This window comes from Helianthus annuus, chromosome 12 (assembly GCF_002127325.2).
Source record: "Helianthus annuus cultivar XRQ/B chromosome 12, HanXRQr2.0-SUNRISE, whole genome shotgun sequence".
NCBI classification, from domain to species: domain Eukaryota; kingdom Viridiplantae; phylum Streptophyta; class Magnoliopsida; order Asterales; family Asteraceae; genus Helianthus; species Helianthus annuus.
This window is the reverse complement of record NC_035444.2, coordinates 32,081,085-32,102,993: the sequence shown is the minus strand read 5'-3', so window position 1 is coordinate 32,102,993 and position 21,909 is coordinate 32,081,085. Positions and strand designations below refer to the sequence as shown.

The 21,909-nt window shown below is 35.5% G+C and overlaps 2 protein-coding genes across 3 annotated transcripts; both read left to right on the top strand.

The window, feature by feature from the left end:
- Positions 1-789: 789 nt before the first annotated feature.
- Positions 790-9,389, top strand: LOC110894530 (aspartate-semialdehyde dehydrogenase). 2 transcript variants are annotated; one of them, XM_022141748.2, is made up of 8 exons: positions 790-1,643; positions 7,992-8,078; positions 8,165-8,209; positions 8,341-8,436; positions 8,504-8,605; positions 8,694-8,848; positions 8,932-9,035; positions 9,147-9,389. In XM_022141748.2, exons 1-7 carry the CDS (start codon positions 1,068-1,070, stop codon positions 9,011-9,013), a joined length of 1,143 nt encoding a protein of 380 aa, XP_021997440.1. In that variant the 5' UTR covers positions 790-1,067; the 3' UTR covers positions 9,014-9,035; positions 9,147-9,389. The 2 variants fall into 2 exon arrangements, with proteins under 2 accessions (XP_021997440.1, XP_021997441.1); XM_022141749.2 differs by having other exon boundaries at positions 9,141-9,389.
- A 6,587-nt stretch (positions 9,390-15,976) lies between these two features.
- On the top strand, positions 15,977-21,098 carry LOC110894532 (two-component response regulator ARR14). The gene is made up of 6 exons (XM_022141752.2): positions 15,977-16,440; positions 17,676-17,828; positions 18,383-18,784; positions 19,302-19,378; positions 19,463-20,407; positions 20,857-21,098. The coding sequence occupies exons 1-5, from the start codon at positions 16,281-16,283 to the stop codon at positions 20,405-20,407; spliced, it is 1,737 nt and encodes a 578-aa protein (XP_021997444.1). The 5' UTR covers positions 15,977-16,280; the 3' UTR covers positions 20,857-21,098.
- The last annotated feature ends 811 nt before the right edge of the window (positions 21,099-21,909 follow it).

The window sequence follows — 21,909 nt, the reverse complement described above, 5'->3', positions numbered from 1 at the left end:
GTTGTATCAATAAATGGTTTTTATAGAATAAAACTAAGGTGTGTATATATATTAAAAGCGTAAGTTGGTACAAATCTTGTTTTTCATTAACATAAAAAAAACCAAATACATAGTTGTGTGTTTAAGTTGACTTTTGACATTTAAGTATAAATTTGATTGAAAATGGAATAGCATCAAAAATAGAATAAATTTTGATAACATGTGCTATTGCGAGTATGGGTGTGTATGAGTCAGTTTTGCCCAAAAAACATAACCATAACCGTGATGTCGGTTAATATATAACCATAACCATAACCGATCGGTTATGACGGTTATAGTTAATCAATTTTCATGGTTATAGCGGTCGGTTAACTATGAATTTACGTCTAACTAAAAATAAATCAAAAATTTTTTTGACCATGAAATAAATGGTTATTACATATCTTATATATTAATATATTACATCGTATTAAAATACTTTAATCTATAATATTAGTATGGATTATTACCGAATATTCAAACAAAACGATATGATACAAACAATAAACTAAAGCAAACATTTAACCAAAATGATATGATATAACTCATAAATTCTAACAAACATTTAACCAAAAAAAATCAAATATTAAAATATGGTGAAAAGTCTAAAATCCGACAAAGATCTAGTACATGTTGGTTCGGTTATGGTGGGTATTGAAACATTGGAAACCGTAACCGATCCGCCACTTTCGGTTTTCTAAAAGATAATTAACCGACCTTTTTATTTAGTTCGATTTTATCAGTTAATTCAATTATAAGTCGATTAATTCGATTTTTTACACACCCCAAATTGCAAGTACAAGTACCCTACCGAAGTGTACCAACACTCTCAAATTCCCGTAACATAACCAAATAAAGGAGGTTAATGTTATATACACTCAAAAGGTTCAGGACCAAAACGTATATACGTTATAGTTTTGAACTCAAAGAGTCAAAAGTGGATTTCTAATACTTTGTGTCAGCACCCTTTAAAACCCTATCACTTTTATGCCGCCACTTTAATCCCATTCCGTTAACTCTCCAATTCCCCGATCATCTTTTCCGTCAAAATGCAATCTCCGGCCACCCTCTCCCGCCGCTTCCTCACCGGCACCACCCCAACCCCCACCCTCCTCCACCATCCAAACCCCACTTCTCTCCGCTCCCGCCCCACCACCGTTCGAATGGCACTCCGCGAAGACGGCCCATCAATCGCCGTCGTTGGCGTCACCGGCGCCGTGGGCCAGGAATTCTTATCCGTCCTCTCCGACCGTTCGTTCCCATACCGATCTATCAAAATGCTGGCGAGCAAACGGTCAGCCGGAAAGAAATACACGTTTGAAGACAATGAATATGTTGTTGAAGAGTTGACTGGTGAGAGTTTTAAGGGTGTGGATATTGCTCTGTTTAGTGCTGGTGGGTCGATTAGTAAGGAGTTTGGGCCGGTCGCTGTTGAGTGTGGGACGGTTGTGGTGGATAATAGCTCGGCGTTTCGGATGGTTGATGGTGTTCCGTTGGTTATTCCGGAAGTTAATGGGGATGCTATGAAGGATGTTAAGTTGGGGAAAGGGGCGTTGGTTGCGAACCCGAATTGTTCTACTATCATTTGTTTGATGGCTGCTACCCCTCTTCATCGTCGTGCAAAGGTGATTATTTTTTCAAATTGATTGTTTTATTATGTTTTACTTTAGTAAATTTGAGAATGTTATATGGGCCATAATATAGTAAGAAGAGGGTCAAGTATAAAAAAATATTTATGTTAAAAAAAATTACATGGAGATGGAGATAGTGTTGGAATTTTCGTGTAACTTTTGGAAAATAATTTTAATCAATTTGTCAAACAAACTGAACGCAGCGGAAAACATGTACACGAGGTTCGGTTCTAAACCGATTCCACCAGTGATCTTCTTACAATCAAAATAGGTTATAATAAAATTAAAGAATCGTGACATCCAAGAAAGACACCTTGGTTCAACGAACGATCTCGCTAGATGATCGTTGACCACGAAATCATATTTGTTCGTTTGAAACGATTTCAAACGAAACCTTTAAACTAAAGAAAATAAAGTTAAAACTTTACTTACCTTTTGCGTAATCAAAACTAGGATCAACTAAAACTTCAAAAATTGTTCCTGCTCTTTGCTTTTTCTTGCGACAGCAACAACAAACAAATGTTGTAACAATTTTGTTCCTTCTGTTTCTTTTGACTTTTTTTGGAGTGGCCAAAAAAAAAAACAACCGTCTTTTTTTATGAATGATTTATATCTCTAATATAATAGAGAGTCATGTGTAGATTAATATACAACTCCTCAATCGTATCTATTGGGAATTCCGTATTAGGTAGTATGCTTATCTATTAGCATTATAATCTAATTCAAACACAATCTCTCTTTATTAGTTATCTCATAACTAATTATATTATATTATGTATTATATATATATATACAATTAAACTTTATTATAATTAACAAATTAATTATAGTTTGTCTAATTAATCCGGCTCTCCGTAATTATTCTAAATAATTACCTGTTTCTTTCATTACGCTTATTATTTCGTGATCCAGTGATTAACGATTAAAACACCGTTATATGTTCGTTGCCCAAAGTGTAACTCTTTGGGTCGTACCTTGACGGCAACTTCGAATTTTAATCTGACAATTGAACATTATTTCCAACAATCTCCCACTTGGTCGATTGGCCGATTAAGTTTCAAAGTAGACAATAGTGGGTGCCTAGCTGCATCATATTGCCCCCGGTAAGGTATGACAAATTTATGTCAACTAATTCTTTGCACTAATCAATCCTTTGGTTATGCAAATACTATAGCCCTGGTTATCGACTCATTTATCCCTCTGTATTGAACACTTGTTGAACATGAGACATGGATCCAATTCATTCTCATATATTATTCAACCATTTCTAATTTCGTTCCTGATTTGAAGTGGTTTATCAAACTACTACTAGTTCGAGCGTGGCCACGCGTTAACACCAGTTCAAACCAACGAAAGGCGCCAGAGTGTTCCTCTCCTAAGTATAGAAGCACAGATCCCTTTGGCTACAAACAACTCCCACTAAACTTCAGATCATTCCCAAAACTATCCTTATTACTGCCAGTTACGTACAGCGTTAGATAGAATCAAAGAGCAACCATTCATTTAAGTTAGTTCTAGTATGTACCGCAGGTCTAAGGATACAATGATCGTACCTATTCAAAATGTCTTATGACTAAGATCCATGAAGATCATTTTGAAACGAGTTACGCCCAATATGATTCAACTAATCATATCAGTGAATATGGTTCTCAACACTTTGAGTATCCATGATATGGATCAACCATCTAATTCACAATAGTCTTTTACCAAATTGGTTCTCACGAATCTGATAGACTACGGACATTTTAGAATACAATATTCATAGATACTTAACGTACTAATATTTGAACACAAATATAATAGTTTAAAAGACATTCAACCATTAAATTCAAATAAACATAAAATACTGTTTACAGTTCAAAATGCACCAAATTACTAAATTACAAAATCAGACCCACTGTCTAGCATATCTAAGACCTATACAATCAGCATGCTTCTCGTGTCTCACTTGAGGTATAGGCTTAGTAAACGGGTCCGCTAGATTCTGATCAGTATCAATTTTCTCTACTACGATGTCTCCTCTTTCCAAAACTTCCCGTATGTAATGGAATTTTCTGAGAATATGCTTCGTGCTGTGATGCGACCTTGGTTCCTTTGCCTGAGCAATTGCACCTGTATTGTCGCAAAATATCTCGATAGGCTTCTGTATGCTTGGTATAACTTCGAGATCAGCAATGAACTTTTTCATCCAAACAGCCTCCTTAGCAGCTTCTGAAGCCGCTATATATTCTGATTCAGTGGTCGACTGGGCCACCACGCTTTGCTTAGAACTCTTCCAAGTTATAGCACCACCATTTAAAGTAAAAACATAGCCTGTCTGAGATCGTGAATCGTCACGATCTGTTTGGAAGCTTGCGTCAGTGTAACATTTTACTTTCAGCTCTTCTTCCAAACCGCCAAATATCAGAAACATATCCTTAGTTCTTTTTAAGTACTTTAGGATATTTTTCACAGCAATCCAGTGACTTTTACCAGGATTCTGTTGATATCTGCTAGTCAAGCTCAGAGCAAACGATACGTCCGGTCTAGTACATAACATGGCATACATGATGGAACCGATAGCAGAGGCATATGGAACCTTTTTCATATCCTCTTTATCTTTGTCCAATTTGGGACACTGATGACTATTCAGTACGGTTCCACTTGCCATTGGCAAGAGACCTTTCTTGGAATCTTGCATCGAAAAACGCCGAATGACCTTATCGATATACGTACTTTGACTAAGTCCAAGTAGCCGCTTAGATCTATCTCTATAAATCTTTATTCCTAGAATATAAGCAGCTTCTCCAAGATCCTTCATTGAGAAACATTTACCAAGCCAGGATTTAACGTCCTGCAGCATCGGGATATTGTTTCCAATGAGAAGTATGTCATCTACATACAGGATTAGAAAAGTAATAGAACTCCCACTTGCCTTCTTGTAAACACACGGCTCATCTTCGTTTTTGATAAAACCAAATTGTTTGATTTTCTGATCAAAACGAAGATTCCAGGTTCGAGATGCTTGTTTCAATCCATAAATGGATTTATTTAACTTGCAAACTTTCTTAGGATTCTTAGGATCTACAAAACCTTCAGGTTGCTCCATATAGACATCTTCGGTAAGGTGTCCATTTAGGAACGCGGTTTTGACATCCATTTGCCATATCTCGTAGTCATAATACGCGGCTATGGCAAGTAGAATCCTAATAGACTTAAGCATGGCTACTGGCGAGAAGGTTTCCTCATAATCAACTCCTTGAGTCTGAGTAAATCCTTTAGCAACCAACCGAGCCTTATAGGTTTGCACATTTCCATCCATGTCTGTTTTCAACTTGAAAACCCATTTACTTCCTACAGTCCGACATTCGGGAGGAAGTTCAACCAAATCCCAGACTTGGTTGTCATACATGGATTGCATCTCGACGCCCATGGCTTCGAGCCATTTTTCAGATTCGTTACCTGAAATCGCAGCTTTGTAGGTTGAGGGCTCTTCTTGATCTATTATCAAGACGTACCTATCAGGTGAATACCGATTAGGTTCATGACGATCCCTCGTACTTCTGCGGACGCCTAGTGTTACATCAGATTCCTGAATCCTCTCAGGTTCAGGTTCAACAATATTTTTAGTAGGAGCAATATTCACAAGACGTGTAGCAGTTTCAAGAGCATAACTCCAAAAGGAGTGTGGTAAGTTTGTACGACACATCATTGATCGAACCATATCTAATAAGGTTCGATTTCTCCTCTCAGACACACCATTGAGTTGTGGTGTTCCGGGTGGAGTTAGTTGGGATATAATCCCACACTTCTTGAGATGTTCATCAAACTCTTGATTAATATATTCACCACCTCGATCGGATCAAAGTGCCTTAATCGTTATCCCTAGTTGATTCTGTACTTCATTTTGGAATTCTTTGAACTTTTCAAAGGTTTCGTGTTTAAACTTCAGAAGATAAACATATCCATATCTACTATAATCATCAGTAAATGTAACGAAGTATCTTTCCCCGTTCCTTGACATAGTCCTGAATGGACCACATACATCAGTATGTATGAGTCCTAACAGGTCTTTGGCCCTTTCACTAGTTCCGGTAAAAGGGGCCTTAGTCATCTTGCCACTTAGACAACATTCGCATAAATCATAAGTCTCTTGACCCGTGGATTCTAGAATCCCTGCGGTCTGGAGCTTCCTCATGCGATTGATGTTAATATGGCCAAGACGACAATGCCAACGATATGTTTGATTAAAGCTAGTTTTACCACTGTTCGAATTTTCGTGTAACTTTTGGAAAATAATTTTAATCAATTTGTCAAACAAACTGAACGCAGCGGAAAACATGTACACGAGGTTCGGTTCTAAACCGATTCCACCAGTGATCTTCTTACAATCAAAATAGGTTATAATAAAATTAAAGAATCGTGACATCCAAGAAAGACACCTTGGTTCAACGAACGATCTCGCTAGATGATCGTTGACCACGAAATCATATTTGTTCGTTTGAAACGATTTCAAACGAAACCTTTAAACTAAAGAAAATAAAGTTAAAACTTTACTTACCTTTTGCGTAATCAAAACTAGGATCAACTAAAACTTCAAAAATTGTTCCTGCTCTTTGCTTTTTCTTGCGACAGCAACAACAAACAAATGTTGTAACAATTTTGTTCCTTCTGTTTCTTTTGACTTTTTTTGGAGTGGCCAAAAAAAAAACAACCGTCTTTTTTTATGAATGATTTATATCTCTAATATAATAGAGAGTCATGTGTAGATTAATATACAACTCCTCAATCGTATCTATTGGGAATTCCGTATTAGGTAGTATGCTTATCTATTAGCATTATAATCTAATTCAAACACAATCTCTCTTTATTAGTTATCTCATAACTAATTATATTATATTATGTATTATATATATATACAATTAAACTTTATTATAATTAACAAATTAATTATAGTTTGTCTAATTAATCCGGCTCTCCGTAATTATTCTAAATAATTACCTGTTTCTTTCATTACGCTTATTATTTCGTGATCCAGTGATTAACGATTAAAACACGGTTATATGTTCGTTGCCCAAAGTGTAACTCTTTGGGTCGTACCTTGACGGCAACTTCGAATTTTAATCTGACAATTGAACATTATATCCAACAGATAGAAGGTAAACGGGCAACAAGCTGCCCCGCTACGGCGCTACTCCTTTTTGAATAGAGGTAGCAAATGGGTTTGAGTTTGCGTCAAAACTTTTGGTACGGAGTTGAAACAAGTTGCTTTGGGTTGGGTACTTATGTGAAATCTGTTCATCCAATGATTGCTACTACAATATCCTTGTTTAATTATTGTGTAGTATGCTTAATATGCTTTTATTTTTTGAAACATCAAGTGGAAGAAATGATACAAATGTGAAAGGTTAATTAGTTGCTCCTGTTCTGACCCGGGCCCGTTCCGACCCGAACCCGTTTTGACCCAAACCAAAACAACCTATTTTTTATTTGACCCGTTTTGACCCATAACCCAACCCGACCCGACCCGTCCCGTTTGCCAGGTCTACCGGTGAAACCAGGCAATATAATGTAAATATATATGTACACAAAGGGTAAATTTGTGAAACAACATAAGTGATTTCGAATATTCTTCTAGCCAGTAGTCTCTGTTAACATGTGGTTTGGCTTGACTCGACTACACTTATACAAGTTTTCATACAAATTAGTTAAAACTGACATGAAAACAAACCTGGACTCAATCTGGCAACTGTACTTACGAAGCTGAGGTATTTGCTCTGTGCGGCCACTACAATTTCGCAGCAACAGGAGAACACGATAACTTAAGTTTTACATAGTTACGAGTACTTGTAGAAAGTAAGAATCCGAAAAAAAAACAAGTAGCTGACCTACAGCTCGGAAGTGACATCTTAATTGTTGGACCCAAAGCCATCCACTTCAATGGATTCATTTTCAAAACTATAACACATATTAGCATGATCATATATTCATAATACTTAGACAAAGAATGGGGTTAACAACTTGAGTAAGATGTCAGTCAAAATTTGGACCCAAGAATTATTTTCTGGGGGTGTGAACGAGGGGTTCAACCAAAATTTCAAGGGATTTGATCGAGATTTTAGCCTAAAAAATACACTAAAAATTCTTTTTAAGAGGTGTGCCCGCCTACCTTTGCTCTCAAGTAAGTCCGCCCCTGTACATATCGAACGAACACCAACAAGAAAACCCCGTTCAGATTGGTAGTTTGGTTAATGTTAAATGAACGAAAAGCTGACATGCTTCACCTGTGTTCCTTTGGTTCATTCACTAGCCTAAATTGAGATATTGCGTATGGTGGTTATGCAAGGCTGTTGTATATTGCAGGTGTTGCGTATGGTGGTTAGTACATACCAGGCTGCTAGTGGTGCTGGTGCTGCTGCTATGGAAGAGCTTGAGCTGCAGACTCGTGAGGTTTTGAATGTTATTCTACTCAATTATATTTATATATGTGGGTATAATAAGTATCTTGATTTTGATTTTATTTTATTAAAATGTAGGTTCTTGAAGGGAAAAGACCAACTTGTAACATCTTTAAACAACAGGTTTTATTATTTTTTGCTAGATTGTCGGGTTTTTGATCAGCTGGTTATTCATGTTTACTCATTTAATCGGCTGGCCAATGTTTGTTTTTAATTACACTGGTCACTGACTTCATTCTGTACTTTAAATGCAGTATGCTTTTAATCTATTCTCACATAATGCACCAGTTCTTCCAAATGGATATAACGAAGAAGAAATGAAATTAGTAAAAGAAACAAGGAAAATCTGGGTAAGCGTTACTTTTTATGCTGAAAAACGCTAAACGGATGTAATATAAACTCTTTTTGTACACTCAGAACGACAAGGATGTCAAAGTGACCGCCACATGTATACGCGTTCCAGTTATGCGGGCCCATGCCGAGAGTGTGAACCTACAATTTGCAAGTCCACTTGATGAGGTACCATTGCGGCGTTAATCATTACTCAAATTTTCTTATTGTATTTATGGTTTGGTTTTATATGGGTTTACTTTTGTGTTTTATGTAGAATGAAGCGAGAGACATTTTGAAGAAAGCTCCCGGTGTAGTTGTTATCGATGATCGTGCTAGCAACCGTTTTCCTACTCCTCTGGAAGTTTCGAACAAGGATGACGTGGCAGTTGGTAGGATTCGTCAAGATGAATCTCAAGACGGAAACCATGGGTTCGTAAATCACGAGCAAACAGTTAGGTTTTCTGTTTCTTTTTTTTATATTTGACACATTACTTTCTGTGTTATTTATACAGATTGGATATATTTGTATGTGGCGACCAAATACGCAAGGGTGCTGCTCTTAACGCCGTTCAGATTGCAGAGATGTTGCTGTAACGGAGATGTTTCGTTTATTCAGGTTTTATTTTGGCCCGATTAATATATAGTTGATCTGATGTTAACCTATTTAAAACAAGATCTACTTGCTGATATTCTATTTGACCCGTATTTTATTTTGTTACAATTTCAGGTAAATTAAGATGTTTGAATTAGCTGTTGAAGAGGATCTGCATTGTTTTTAAAAGTTATGGCTGGTGTATGTTATGAGTACCTGTAAACATGCATATTTAAATCAACTTTATCGCAATTTTGATGGTTATATTTTCTCGGTTAAGGATTTAGGTTGAGAGTTATGTTGTCGGTTTGTGTTAAAGACTTGGCTCAAAAGGACCATGTTGTCGCAATAAAATTGTTAAGTCTTTGTTTGTTATTAGTTCGGATCGTTAGTGTGTATTCAAGTTTTGGCATTTTTGTTGATGTAGTCGAAACTGTTGGATTTTCACATCCTTGAGAGTGCGCATTATCGAAATTGATTTAGCTGTGACTTGACCTCCAAGCAAGTTCAAATGGGTTTAAAGGGGAAGAAATTTGGTATTTGTGGGCCTTGTGGCTGGACATTCCCTTCCTTCTTCAGCCCTTTCCATAAACGAGCCCAAAAAACGCAAAATCAAAAGCTTACAAAAATGTTTTCAGTTTGAGCGACGAGGAGTACGGCTTGGGACTGGCTTTTGTACACGTTAGGTCCCATGACTTACGAGAGGAGGGTACAAGGTTTCATTGTGGTCCTGGTTTTGGGGATCGCTTTAAGGAGAGGTTTGATGAGGAAATGAGTTTTGAAATAGACCGTACAAGTGGTGATCTCACAACAAAGATCATAAGCATAGCCCAACCGATTGAAAGATTTCACGAAGTTTACCACCGGCGGATAGACGAGTTGGAAGACGTAAATAAACGATAAACATGTTGTTGAAGAATCAATGGCCGAGTATGAACGAGTTAATGAAAGACCGTTTACTAAGTTAGAAATTTGGAAGTTTATAATGGACTTGAATTTGTAATTTGTGTTAGTGTTTATTTATGTTTAATGTTAAGTATACTTAATATAATTGTTATTTTATTGAAACTAAAATTAAACATTGAAACTTAACATTAAACTTAAACAACTAAAACATAAAGTGGAACTTAAACAATTACACACTAGTTTTTTTTTCCTCAATGTGGGGCAAACTCACTTGGTAGAAGCTCTTGCCTTTTAGTGAGGGGTCTTGGGTTCAATCCCAAGTAAGAAGTATATTATGATTTATTTGGTGTAATTTAGGAGTATGTAAGCTTTGCCATTCAAAAAATTAAACACTATTACACTAGTTTTGGTTTGCGAATCCAGCCGATTCCCCTTTCTTTTAGTTTTTTTTGCCGGACAATGTTATGGCCGTTGTCCGACATGAGACATGAGTCGTAGTGGGACCGAATCTCGGGGTTTCTTTTGGTTTCCGGTACCAAAACAACTTCATTGTTTGCCATTGTTGGTGATAGAAAAAAGTTGAGAGATTTGAGTTGTATTGCGTTTTAGAAAGATTTTGAGAGTTAGAGAAGTGGTATAATCAAACATAAACATTTGTCACCTATTTATAGTAAATTAGGAGGGTTAAAATGAAAAAGAACTAGTTCCAAACAACTATATTATCGTTAGGAACCAGTTCCAACGGTAATATCCTCCTTTTTTAAACCAAACCCGGTTTTCAGGTACTACCTGGACCCCGTTCCGACCTGAACCGGTTCCACAGAGTACTTTGTTATGCCTCTTATAGCCGGTTCCGGTTCCTACCCGATTCCTTCAAAAACCCGGTTCCGGGTATACCTGATTGGGCCATATACCCGGTTCTAGGTACGACCCAATACCTGATTTGTGCTTCTCTAACCGACTCGGTCATGTTTACAATTCGATTACAACTCATTCACAATCCACTATTGATTTGTTTGGATAAGTCCATTAAATGGGTCGTATTAACTCATGATTTTAAGCGTGTTTAGAATAGGGTTGGTCTTTGACACAAATATTTAGATCTTGTTCATTTTAGTCTACACTTGTCTAATTCTACATAACATGATTCTGGAGGACCAAGGTATGACTATTTGTCAAAACTACCAAGGTGATGTCCCACGCGGTGAATCAACAATCTCTGATGTTCAAAAACTCTAAAACACAAACAATATCAAGAGCCGTGAGACACACGGAAATTTTTGCCATGAGTTGGTCGAGCATTTGTGGGCTAGACGTCCCGATGATCTTGTATTAGACTAGTATTCTTTGTTGCTTGTAGTCTTTTATTTATTTTAGTGTGATATTTTATAAAAAATAGTTTTCTATTAATATTAGTTTACAAATTTAGAAAGAATAAACAAAAAAATAAAAAATACTCGCTTAAGCCATTGTTTGCCTGGACCACAAGAATAGGGTGATGAAGCTTCAGCAGTTGCTGTATCCAATGTCCAGTTAACGTTTAGTCAGCGTTAGGTTTGGCTAACTTTAGCCCCAACGCATAGTCTTAGTAGCATGTAATGTGGTTAGGTGGTTATCGATGAATATCAAGTTTACAAATCAAACTTTTCTCCTTCATTTCATTTCATTTCATATGCATTATGTCTGGTTAAAGACGAAAAATAATTTAAATTATCAAATCATGATTCATGACTTTCGATACAAACTAAATCAACTGGAATATAATAAAGTCAATCAATCAATTTATCACAGTAAATAATTACAACCCACTAAAGACAAACAAATCTAAATATAATAACACCAAGAATCTACACACATTTTTCTTTATACTTATGCACATAAAAAGACGACGGTATAATACTAAACATAAACAACTAAAAACACATTTTTTAATTAAAAAAAAGTAAAAGGTACGATCACCTTCACATACGCATTTATTTATTTATTTATTTACTATATAACATTTTCTAACTAAAATAATAGTACCCCATCCAATGGACACTTTTCATCTAGTTTTTTTTTTTTTTTTTTTTTTTTTTTTTATAGAAAATTACATGTTTTATCTTTTATTTGAACGTCATTTTTCAGGCGGTTTTCTTTGGCGTGAAAACTGACGAATATTTTACTTAATGTTTCAAAATTTTGCACGTTACGACTTTTAACCCTAACCAGTTAGTTTTTCTTGTTAAATCTGTTCATGCGGACCCCATATAAGGGCATTGTTGTCTTTTTACATCTTAATATATAAATAAGCCATTTTCTATAAAATACATTTTTCCCTTCCCACCCAGACTATTATTTCTCTCCCTAAAAACCTGGATACCTTCAATCTCTCTCCCTGAAAACCCACCATCAACACCACGATCCACCACCGTCTCAACCACCATCCAACACCGCAACCACCATCCACCACTCTCTAGTCGTCACCAACCCACCATCATCAACTGCATCTCAGCCATCTACCACTCTCAGCAGCCTTCAAATAAAATCTAGAGGGAGAGTGAGGTAAAGAGATAAACCGAGAGATAGACTAGAGGGAGAGACAGTCTGATGGAGAGAGAGATAAACCGGAGAGAGGGTGGGTTGTGGTGGCTGAATTGGGGTTAGGGTTCTGATTAAAGGTTAGTTGTAGTCAGAAATTGGGGTTGCGGTTTCCATTGCAGTCTGAAATTGGGGGGTTAGGTGGTGGTGGTGGTGGAGAACTAAGAGAGGGTGGGTTGTGGTGGCCGATTTCGGGTTAGGGTTCCGATTTGAGATTAGTTATAGTCTGAAATTGGGGTTGCGGTTTCGATTGCGATCTAAAATTGGGAGTTAAGTAGTGATGGTGGAAAACTAAGAAAGAGGGTGGTTTGTGGTGGCCGGAGAGAGAGTGGGTTGTGGTGGATGGTGAAGGCTAGGGGGTGGGTTGTGGTGGCCGAAAAGAGAGCGGACTGTGGTGGCTGGTGAACGGTGAGGTGGGGTGGGGTGGGGTGGGGTGGGGTGGGTGGGGGCGATGAAGGTTGTGGGGTGGTGGGTGGTTGTGGTGATGGTGGTCGTGGGAGCCTAAGAGGTGGGTTAATGGTGATGGTGAGTGAAGTCTGAGAGTTTAGAGAGAAAAAGTTGTAGGGAGAGAGAGAGAGTTGTAGGGAGAGAGAGAGAATTGTAGAGATAATAATAATAATAATAATAATAATAATAATAATAATAATAATAATAATAATAATTTTTGCTTTGTTTTATAACTTTTTAATATATACAATGTTTTCTCTTATAACTTTTTAATATATAGAGTAAATTACTATTTTGGCCCCTGTGGTTTAGCCAGTTTAACCATTTCAGCCCAAAAAGAAATCTTTTAACATATCAGACCCCGAGGTTGCATTTTTATATCGGTTTTGATCACTGACACTAACTTTGTTACTTTTTTGTAGTTAAGTGTAAGGGTAATTATGTCATTATATATCTTAGGGGCTGTTTTTGATAATTACAAAGTTTTTTTAATATTCAAGAGATTATTAATTCAATTACTCAAATTTTTTTTATTATTTCGTTATTTTCATGATATTATTATTTAACAAAATACGTTTTAAATATACAAATAAATATGTACTTTCATTAACCGTTTTTTTATAAAAGTCGTTTTAAATTTTGTTTTTTTACATTTTGTTTAAACCATATATCATTTTTAAAATTGTTCCTTTTTAAACCATTTGTTTTTTAATCGTTCTTTTCAAAGTCGTTTGTTTTTTAAAATTTTTTAAACAGTTCATTTTTAAACAACTCACTTTTTTAAGTCGTTCATTTTTTAAATTTTACAAAACGACGTGTATAAAAAATAAAAGAAATGAAAGATTTGAAAAAAAAAGAAACATTCCAATAAAAAGTTTGGAAAAGATCGTTCATTTTTCAAACTTTTTTAGAATGGTTTATTTCTTTTTCAAAACTTCCATTTCTTTAGACCGTTTGTTTATTCAAAATTCCTTATTTTTTAACCATTCGTTTGTTAAATTCGTGCATTTTTTTAGTACCTTACACTTGTTAACTTATTTTTTTTAAGGTTTTGTTTTTTTATTAACGTCCTTTTTTAATCTTCAATTTTTGAAATCGTTCATTTAAAATCGATCATTTTTAAATTCCTTCGATTTTTGAAATCGTTCATATTCTGAAGTTCTTTTTCCCTAACGGCTTTAAGTAAACTAAATACAAAGTTTCAATAATGAACATTTTCAAAAACGGTTCTAAAAGAAACAATTGAAAAAAGAAACACTTTTATAAATTAACGACTTAAAAAGGTGAGTTGCTTAAAAAATAAATGATTTTAAAAAGAACGGTATAAAATGAATCGTTTAGAAAAACTTTAAAAAGAACAATTTTAATAAACAAGTGGTTTAAAAATGAATAATTTTAAAAACGATAGATAGTTTAAAAAAAAGGTTAAAAAACAAATGATATTAAAAACGTCATTTATAAAAGATAAAAATACATATTTATTTGTATTTATAAAACATATTTTGTTAAATAATCATCGTGAAAATAACGAAATAATAAAAAAAATCTTGAGTAGTTGTATTAATAATCTCTTAAATATTAAAAGAACTTTGTAATTATCAAAAACAACCCATAAGGTATATAATTACCTAATTACCCTTACACTTAACTGCAAAAAGGGTAACAAATTTAGTGTTAGGGGTCAAAACCGTTATAAAATGCAACCTCTAGGTCTGATATGTTAAAATATTTCTTTTTGGGCTGAAAGGGTTAAAGTGGCTAAACCTCAGGGGTCAAAACAGTAATTTACTCTAATATATATAATGTTTTATATAATTTTGACAAACACGTGTATTTTTTCTTTTTTTAAAATTAATTAATATAATTGTTTTCACAATATAATTAACTTGATATTTTTGCTTTCTTTTATAACTTTTTAATATATAATGTTTTATACAATTTTGAACATACTGTTGTTACAACATGTTTGTGTTTATCTACATTTCGATATAAATTTAATCTGAAACCGAAAATTGGGTCAAATATAATATATTTTTTTGGGGTTTTCTCTTTCGATTGTTATAGCGTATCGATGCTGTAATTGGACGAAACTAAACCAACCAAATTCTCGTCGCGTAGTGCAGAACCGAGCTGGCTCAAATATAACATACGTTATTTTATGGTTTCTCTTTTAGTTGCTATAACAAGTGTCTGTACTGTAACGAGCTGAAACTAAACCAACCGAACATAACGAACCGAAACAAAATAAAACACTATATATTAAAATAAAAACAATTCAAAAGAAATAATAATAATAATAATAATAATAATAATAATAATAATAATAATAATAATAATAATAATAATAATAGCAATAACAACAACAACAACAACAACAATAATAATAATAATAATAATAATAATAATAATAATAATAAATACAAATAATGGAATTTAATAAACCCAACTATTGTTCGTTGGCCGGCAACGGTCCCAACTTCAAAAATTTTCACTAGCGGTCCCATCTTTTCACATATTGGCCTTCAGTGGACCCTGACTAACAAAACTCTAACGCCGTTAATCTCCGGTCGTCGGAAAAACGTTTTTGGCCGGAAAACTCAACCTTTTCATCTGAAACCTCTTTGAAACCTTATTACGCACTATTAGGAACCTTTTGTAGTAAAAAAGCCCAAATTATTACGTCGCCGGAAAAACTGTTTTTTCGCTGGAAAACTTCTTTTTGGTCGGAAAACTCAACTTTTTAGCCGGAAAACTCAAAATTTTTGTCCCAACCTGTTTATAACCATAGAACCTTTAGGAACTTTTTTCCGATCAAAAATGTTTTTCCGGTAACTGGAGACTAACAGCGTTAGAGTTATGTTAGTTAGGGTCCATTAAAAACTAATATATGAAAAGATGAGACCGACAGAGAGATTTTTCAAAGTTGAAAACATTGCCGGACCTGTTAGTAATAAATATAAGATTTTTGGAAGTTGTATGTACGACTCCTCAAGTCATTTTCATGACATTTTTATATGTATTTGCCAATAAGGACAAATGTTTCATGGATTTTTTCCCCCAAAACTATTACCAATCTTTATGATTATCCTCTCATTTCTTTAAATTCATCACCATCTTCCGGTCGTCTTTGTACTCCCCCACTCTTTCACATTCAATTCCCCAATTTCCCACAATAAATACCCCAATTTCTCAATCATTGACAACATAAAGAACCGATTTTTATCTTACGTTGTCCCAAGATCTGCTCCAAGCTTCGTGGGTTTTGCTCCAATTGCTGTTTGATGTTATCCCTCTTGTGGGTTTTGCAGAATTTTGTGTTTCTTGGTGGGTTTGAGTATGACGACTGGGAGTAGTTTCGGGTCCGGGTCGTTGGGGTGTAAACAAGAAACGGGTGTACCGGATCAGTTTCCAGCTGGGTTGAGGGTTCTTGTTGTTGATGATGATGTTATTTGTTTGAAGATTCTGGAGCAAATGCTTAGGAGATGTTCTTATCATGGTTAGTTCTTTTGTTTTCTTGGAAATTATGTGTTTTTGTTACTTTAAGTAGTCTTACAATTGACTTTTTTTAGGGGAAATTTGCTGACATGACAGTTGGGATTTTGAGTTTTAATCTTGCAGTTTTTTTTTTTTTTTTAATTTAATTAGTGGTTGAAGATGGTTTTAATGCATGAAGATATTGTTGGTATTTGAGTCTTGATGAGGGGATTGTTTGTAGATATGAGACCAAGAAGTGTTTTTTTTTTTTTTTTTTTAAAGGATTTTTTGGTTACTTGAGTTTTTAATTTAGATGTTAAGATGCTTTGATAATCATGAGTTGTTACAGTTCTGGATCTGGTGCATGTGTAGAGGGTCATAGAGAACTGATTTGATGTTAAGTGCTACGAGTATCGCATAAGCACTTGTAGTACATAAAGCAGTTATTTAACTGCATTAACGCCTCTCTTTCTCTCTGGTCAGCGCTGCAGACAAGTGGTTATGCGGTTGTCTTAGTTGTCCATCTAAATTTGGTTATGTGTGCGCGTTTGCGTATCGTTACTATTTACCATAATATCTATATGGTAAGTATATTAGAGAAAAGTACTATGATTAGTTAGTTACCTCTATATGTAGGAAATTAGTTAAGAATATATGGCAGAATTGGTATGCTGGAATTAAGGTTAGTTGAGTTTTATTGGAGAGATGGAAGTATCTCTAGAGCAAGCCGAATTTGTATTTCGCTAGTAATCCCTTTATTTTTTATAAAAATATATTCTGGGTCCAATGATTATGCCACAATTAGAAAGTAATTTCTTCATCTCCATGGTGACAGGAAAACTTTTGAACAATAGATACTGACACGATTGGTAACGGCTATATTTAGATGAGGAGATTGAGAGTTCCCAAGAAAGTTATTATAAGTGTTGAAATATAGCTAAATAAGTCGGTATTTATTATAGGTGGCAATATTTTGGATTTACTTACAAATGTGCTGATCTCGGTTTTATATTAGGCCAAATGGGCCAAATCAAATGTGTTGTTTGCAAGTTAATCTTGTCAATTCTTGATCATGAATTCATGATGTTTCCATTTCCGATATTCTTTCTTAAATTATATGCGTACATATATGCAGATATTCATTAATCCATACACACACATATACGTGTGTATACAGATACACATACGCATGTATAGGTATACATATATACATATCACTTAAGCTCTACACCTCTTTAATTTGCTTGAGTTTTGCAGTTACAACTTGTTCCCAGGCAACTGCTGCTTTAAATCTACTAAGAGAGAGAAAAGGCTGTTTCGATGTTGTACTAAGTGACGTGCATATGCCCGACATGGATGGCTTTAAACTCCTCGAACTCGTTGGTTTGGAAATGGATCTTCCTGTTATAAGTACATATATTTCCTTTTACTTCACCTCTTTTTTAATCTTTTATTGAAGAGTAGAATGTCATTTTCGTCCCTGAGGTTTGGCCAGTTTTACGACTTTCTTCCAAAGGTTTGTTTTTTCACATCTCGATCCAAAAGGTTTGAAATCTTGCCATTTTCATCCGGCTCATTAACTCCATCCATTTTTCTCCGTTAAGTCAGGGGTATTTCCGTCTTTTTTGTTAACTTAAAAGGGCAATTCGGTCTTTTTCACTTTATGTACAAGCATTTAACATAATATACAAGTATTCAAAAGACTGAATTGCCCTTTAAGTTAACAAAAAAGACAAAAATACCCCTGAGTTAACGGATAAAAATGGACGGAGTTAACGAGTCAGATGAAAATGGCAAGATTTCAAACCTTTTGGATCCAGACGCGAGAAAACAAACCTTTGGACTAAAGTCGCAAAACTGGCCAAACCTCAGGGACGAAAATGGCATTTTACTCTTTATTTAAGTACTGTTTGTATTATTGTTTATTAGTAATTAGTAACTAACCATGGTTTTATAATTTGCAGTGATGTCAGCAGACGGAAGAACAAATCTCGTCTTACGAGGAATCCGACACGGGGCTTGTGATTACTTAATTAAGCCAATACGTGAAGAACAATTAAAGAATATATGGCAGCATGTTATAAGAAAAAAATGGAACGAAAATAAAGAACATGAACATTCCGGAAGTGTGGATGACAAGGACCGCCATAAACGAGGCGGCGATGATAACGATTATGCTTCTTCGGTTAATGAAGGAGGTGACGGGATTTTAACATCTCATAAAAAGAAGAGACATAATAATAAAGAAGAAGATGACGGTGAACTTGAAACCGATGAACCAGGTGGATCAAAAAAGGCGCGTGTCGTGTGGTCTGTGGAGCTGCATCAGCAGTTTGTTACTGCCGTGAATCAACTTGGAATCGATAGTATGTTCTTCTTTATGTTATTAATACTTCGGTTTTACTTTTTATATACTATAAATATAAATATGCTATTTTGTCACACCAACCAACTTTGGCCTCTCAACTTTAAAATTGACATGTTTAGCCTATCAACTCTCGTAATGATATGTTTAGTCCCTTAACAAAAACAACTTTAGCCCCTCAACTTTAATAATAAACAACTTTAGCTCATCAACTTTAATAAGAAACAACTTTAGCCCATCAACTTTATAATGACATGTTTAGCCCCTTAACTAAAACACTTTAGCCCCTCGACTTTAATAATGACATGTTTAGCCCCTTAACTAAAATATCAAACAACTTTAACTCTCGCGATTTCTTATTTTTATCTACGGTTCAAACCCGCTGCGGAGCACGGGTGGTAACCCACAAGTTAATGTAAAACTCGCGATACATTTACTTTAGTTGTAAATTGTAGAAATTCATATTATTTTGCATTGATGTTTTTGTTACTTACATAAATATATATATTTTTTTACAGAGGCGGTGCCAAAGCGAATTCTCGAATTAATGAATGTTCCAGGTTTGACCCGAGAAAACGTTGCAAGTCATTTACAGGTGTGTTTTGACTCGAAACCGAAAAGAATAATTGGAATTTTATTAAACATATTTTGAATATAAAATATGTTTTTGACTATGCAGAAATTCAGATTATACTTGAAGAGATTAAGTGGAGTGGCACAACAAGGAGGGGGTCCGAATTCATTTTGCGGGTCAATAGATCAAAATCCGAAACTAGCTTCATACGCCAGATTCGAGATTCAAGCATTGGCGGCTTCCGGCCAAATTCCACCTCAAACACTAGTGGCGCTTCACGCGGAGCTTTTAGGGCAGCCAACCGCCAATGTCGGGATGCCAGTACTTGACCATCAACCGCTAATGCAACCCTCGAAATGCGGGCCAGTGGATCATGTCATGTCATACGGTCAAACTCTCCCGTCAAATGTTACAAAACAAGTTCCGCAACCGGCCATTGAGGATGTTCATTCGGGATTAGGAGCGTGGCATTCTAACAACATGGTTGGCGGTTACGGTCAGTTGGGTGGTCAAAATTGGCATAACATGTTATTGGGTATGTTACAAAGTCAAAGTCATCAGCTACAGAAACAATCGATTACTGTTCAGCCCTCTCGTCTTGTGGTCCCGTCTCAATCCTCGAACTTTCAAGCGGTAAACAATGGTGTTCCGGTTAATCAGACAACCGGCTTTAATAATAGTACAGTCATTAACTATGCTGTTGGTCAAAGAACCGAAAGAGATGTTGAGAACCAGATTGGTGGGCAAAGTTCCGTTTCTAATATTTCCGTTAAAGAAATGGGCGAGAAGCAGATTTCATTTGGTGAGTCGGTACATGTGCTCGATCAAGGATCTTTAAGGAATCTGGGGTTTGTTGGTAAGAAAAGTTCGATTCCGAGTCGGTTTGCTGTGTATGAAGCGGCGGAATCACTGACACACAACTTGAATTACGGGGATAATAACGGTGAGCGGAGAGTAAAACAGGAGCCGAATATTGAATTTTTAGAGAATTCGAAAGCAGGAGCGCATCGCGTCTCTCAAAACGATCTCATGAGTGTCTTTTCTGATTAGGTAAGTTTCGAATTTTATGATTATACAAAGAGTTAAATGCCATTTTAGTCCCTGTGGTTTGGGCTATTTTGCCAGTTTAGTCCAAAGGTTTCATTTTTTCCTGTGGATCCAAAAAAATTTCACTGTTGCCATTTTAGTCCACTTGGTTAACTTCATCCATTTTTTCTGTTAACTAGAAAGGCAATTCGGCCATATAAAATGACGGAATCGCCCTTCTCGTTAACAGAAATAATGGATGAAGTTAACCCAGTGGACTAAAATGACAACAGTGAAACCTTTTTGGACCCACAAGAGAAAAATGAAACCTTTGGACTAAACTTACAAAATGGCCCAAACCATAGGGACTAAAATGGCATTTAACTCTTAGACAAACTTATTGTTGTCTGAGAATCAATAGGTTTGAGTTTAAAAGTGAACAAGAATCACTAAGATGTGTGTTTGTTTACCAGAAACAGGTTCGTTGAAGCAAAAAAGAAGGGTGAAATGTGGTTACGATCTGTTTTTAGGTAGGATTATTATTATTATTTAATAAAATTCTATCAACGGTTAGGAGTTGTTGAGGCTCATTCATTAGCAGCTAATAGAAATATTTAGTGATGATTATTATTAACTTACGATAATCTCTTATGGTTACTTGATGTTATTTATTTTCACTTGGTTGAAAATATGAACCACTATCATTCCATTGATGCATGAATGGTTGAAGGTCAAATCAGCTTGTATGCAGTAAATAAATTCTTTACAAGAGTTGATTACATGAATGGTTTACCCATATTGCACGTGTGGTCCCCGTTGTTCGGTTAAAACGTAACAGGAAGAGTGGATGAACTGGAACTTAACCAATTATTCAAAATTGTTGCTTGCCATATACGCACACAATCACACATATACTTGTGTATACAGATACACAGACATGTATAGGTATACATATATACATATGTACGTGTCACTTAAGCTCTACACCTCTCTAATTTGCTCGGGTTTTGCAGTTACTACTTGTTTCCCAGACAACTGCAGCTTTGAATTTACCAAGGGAGCGAAAAGGCTATTTTTATTTGTTGCAAGTGACGTGCATACCCTACATATGGATGGCTTTAAACTCCTTGAACTAGTGGGTTTGGAAATGGATGTACTTGTAACTGGAAGATCCATTTCCAAACCAACGAGTTTAAAGCCGTCCATATCGGCATATGCACGTCACTTAGTACCACATCAAAGCCTACTGAAGATGAACAAAGGGCAGAAGAGGAGAGAGAAATAGGCGAGATGGAAGGTGAAGATGAAGAGAAACATATAGACACCAAATTTACATATAAGCACCTAGACTAATAACAATATACACAGAATATAAAGGCTATCAATTAAATTTAAAGAAAGTAGTAACCATTAAGGTGTGGAACTTCTCCATTACCCACATCACATGTTCCGATTGGGCAGCATTACCGGTGATCGAAACATGGACCACATGTATCTATCCACTCCACACCCGTGGAGATCTCCAA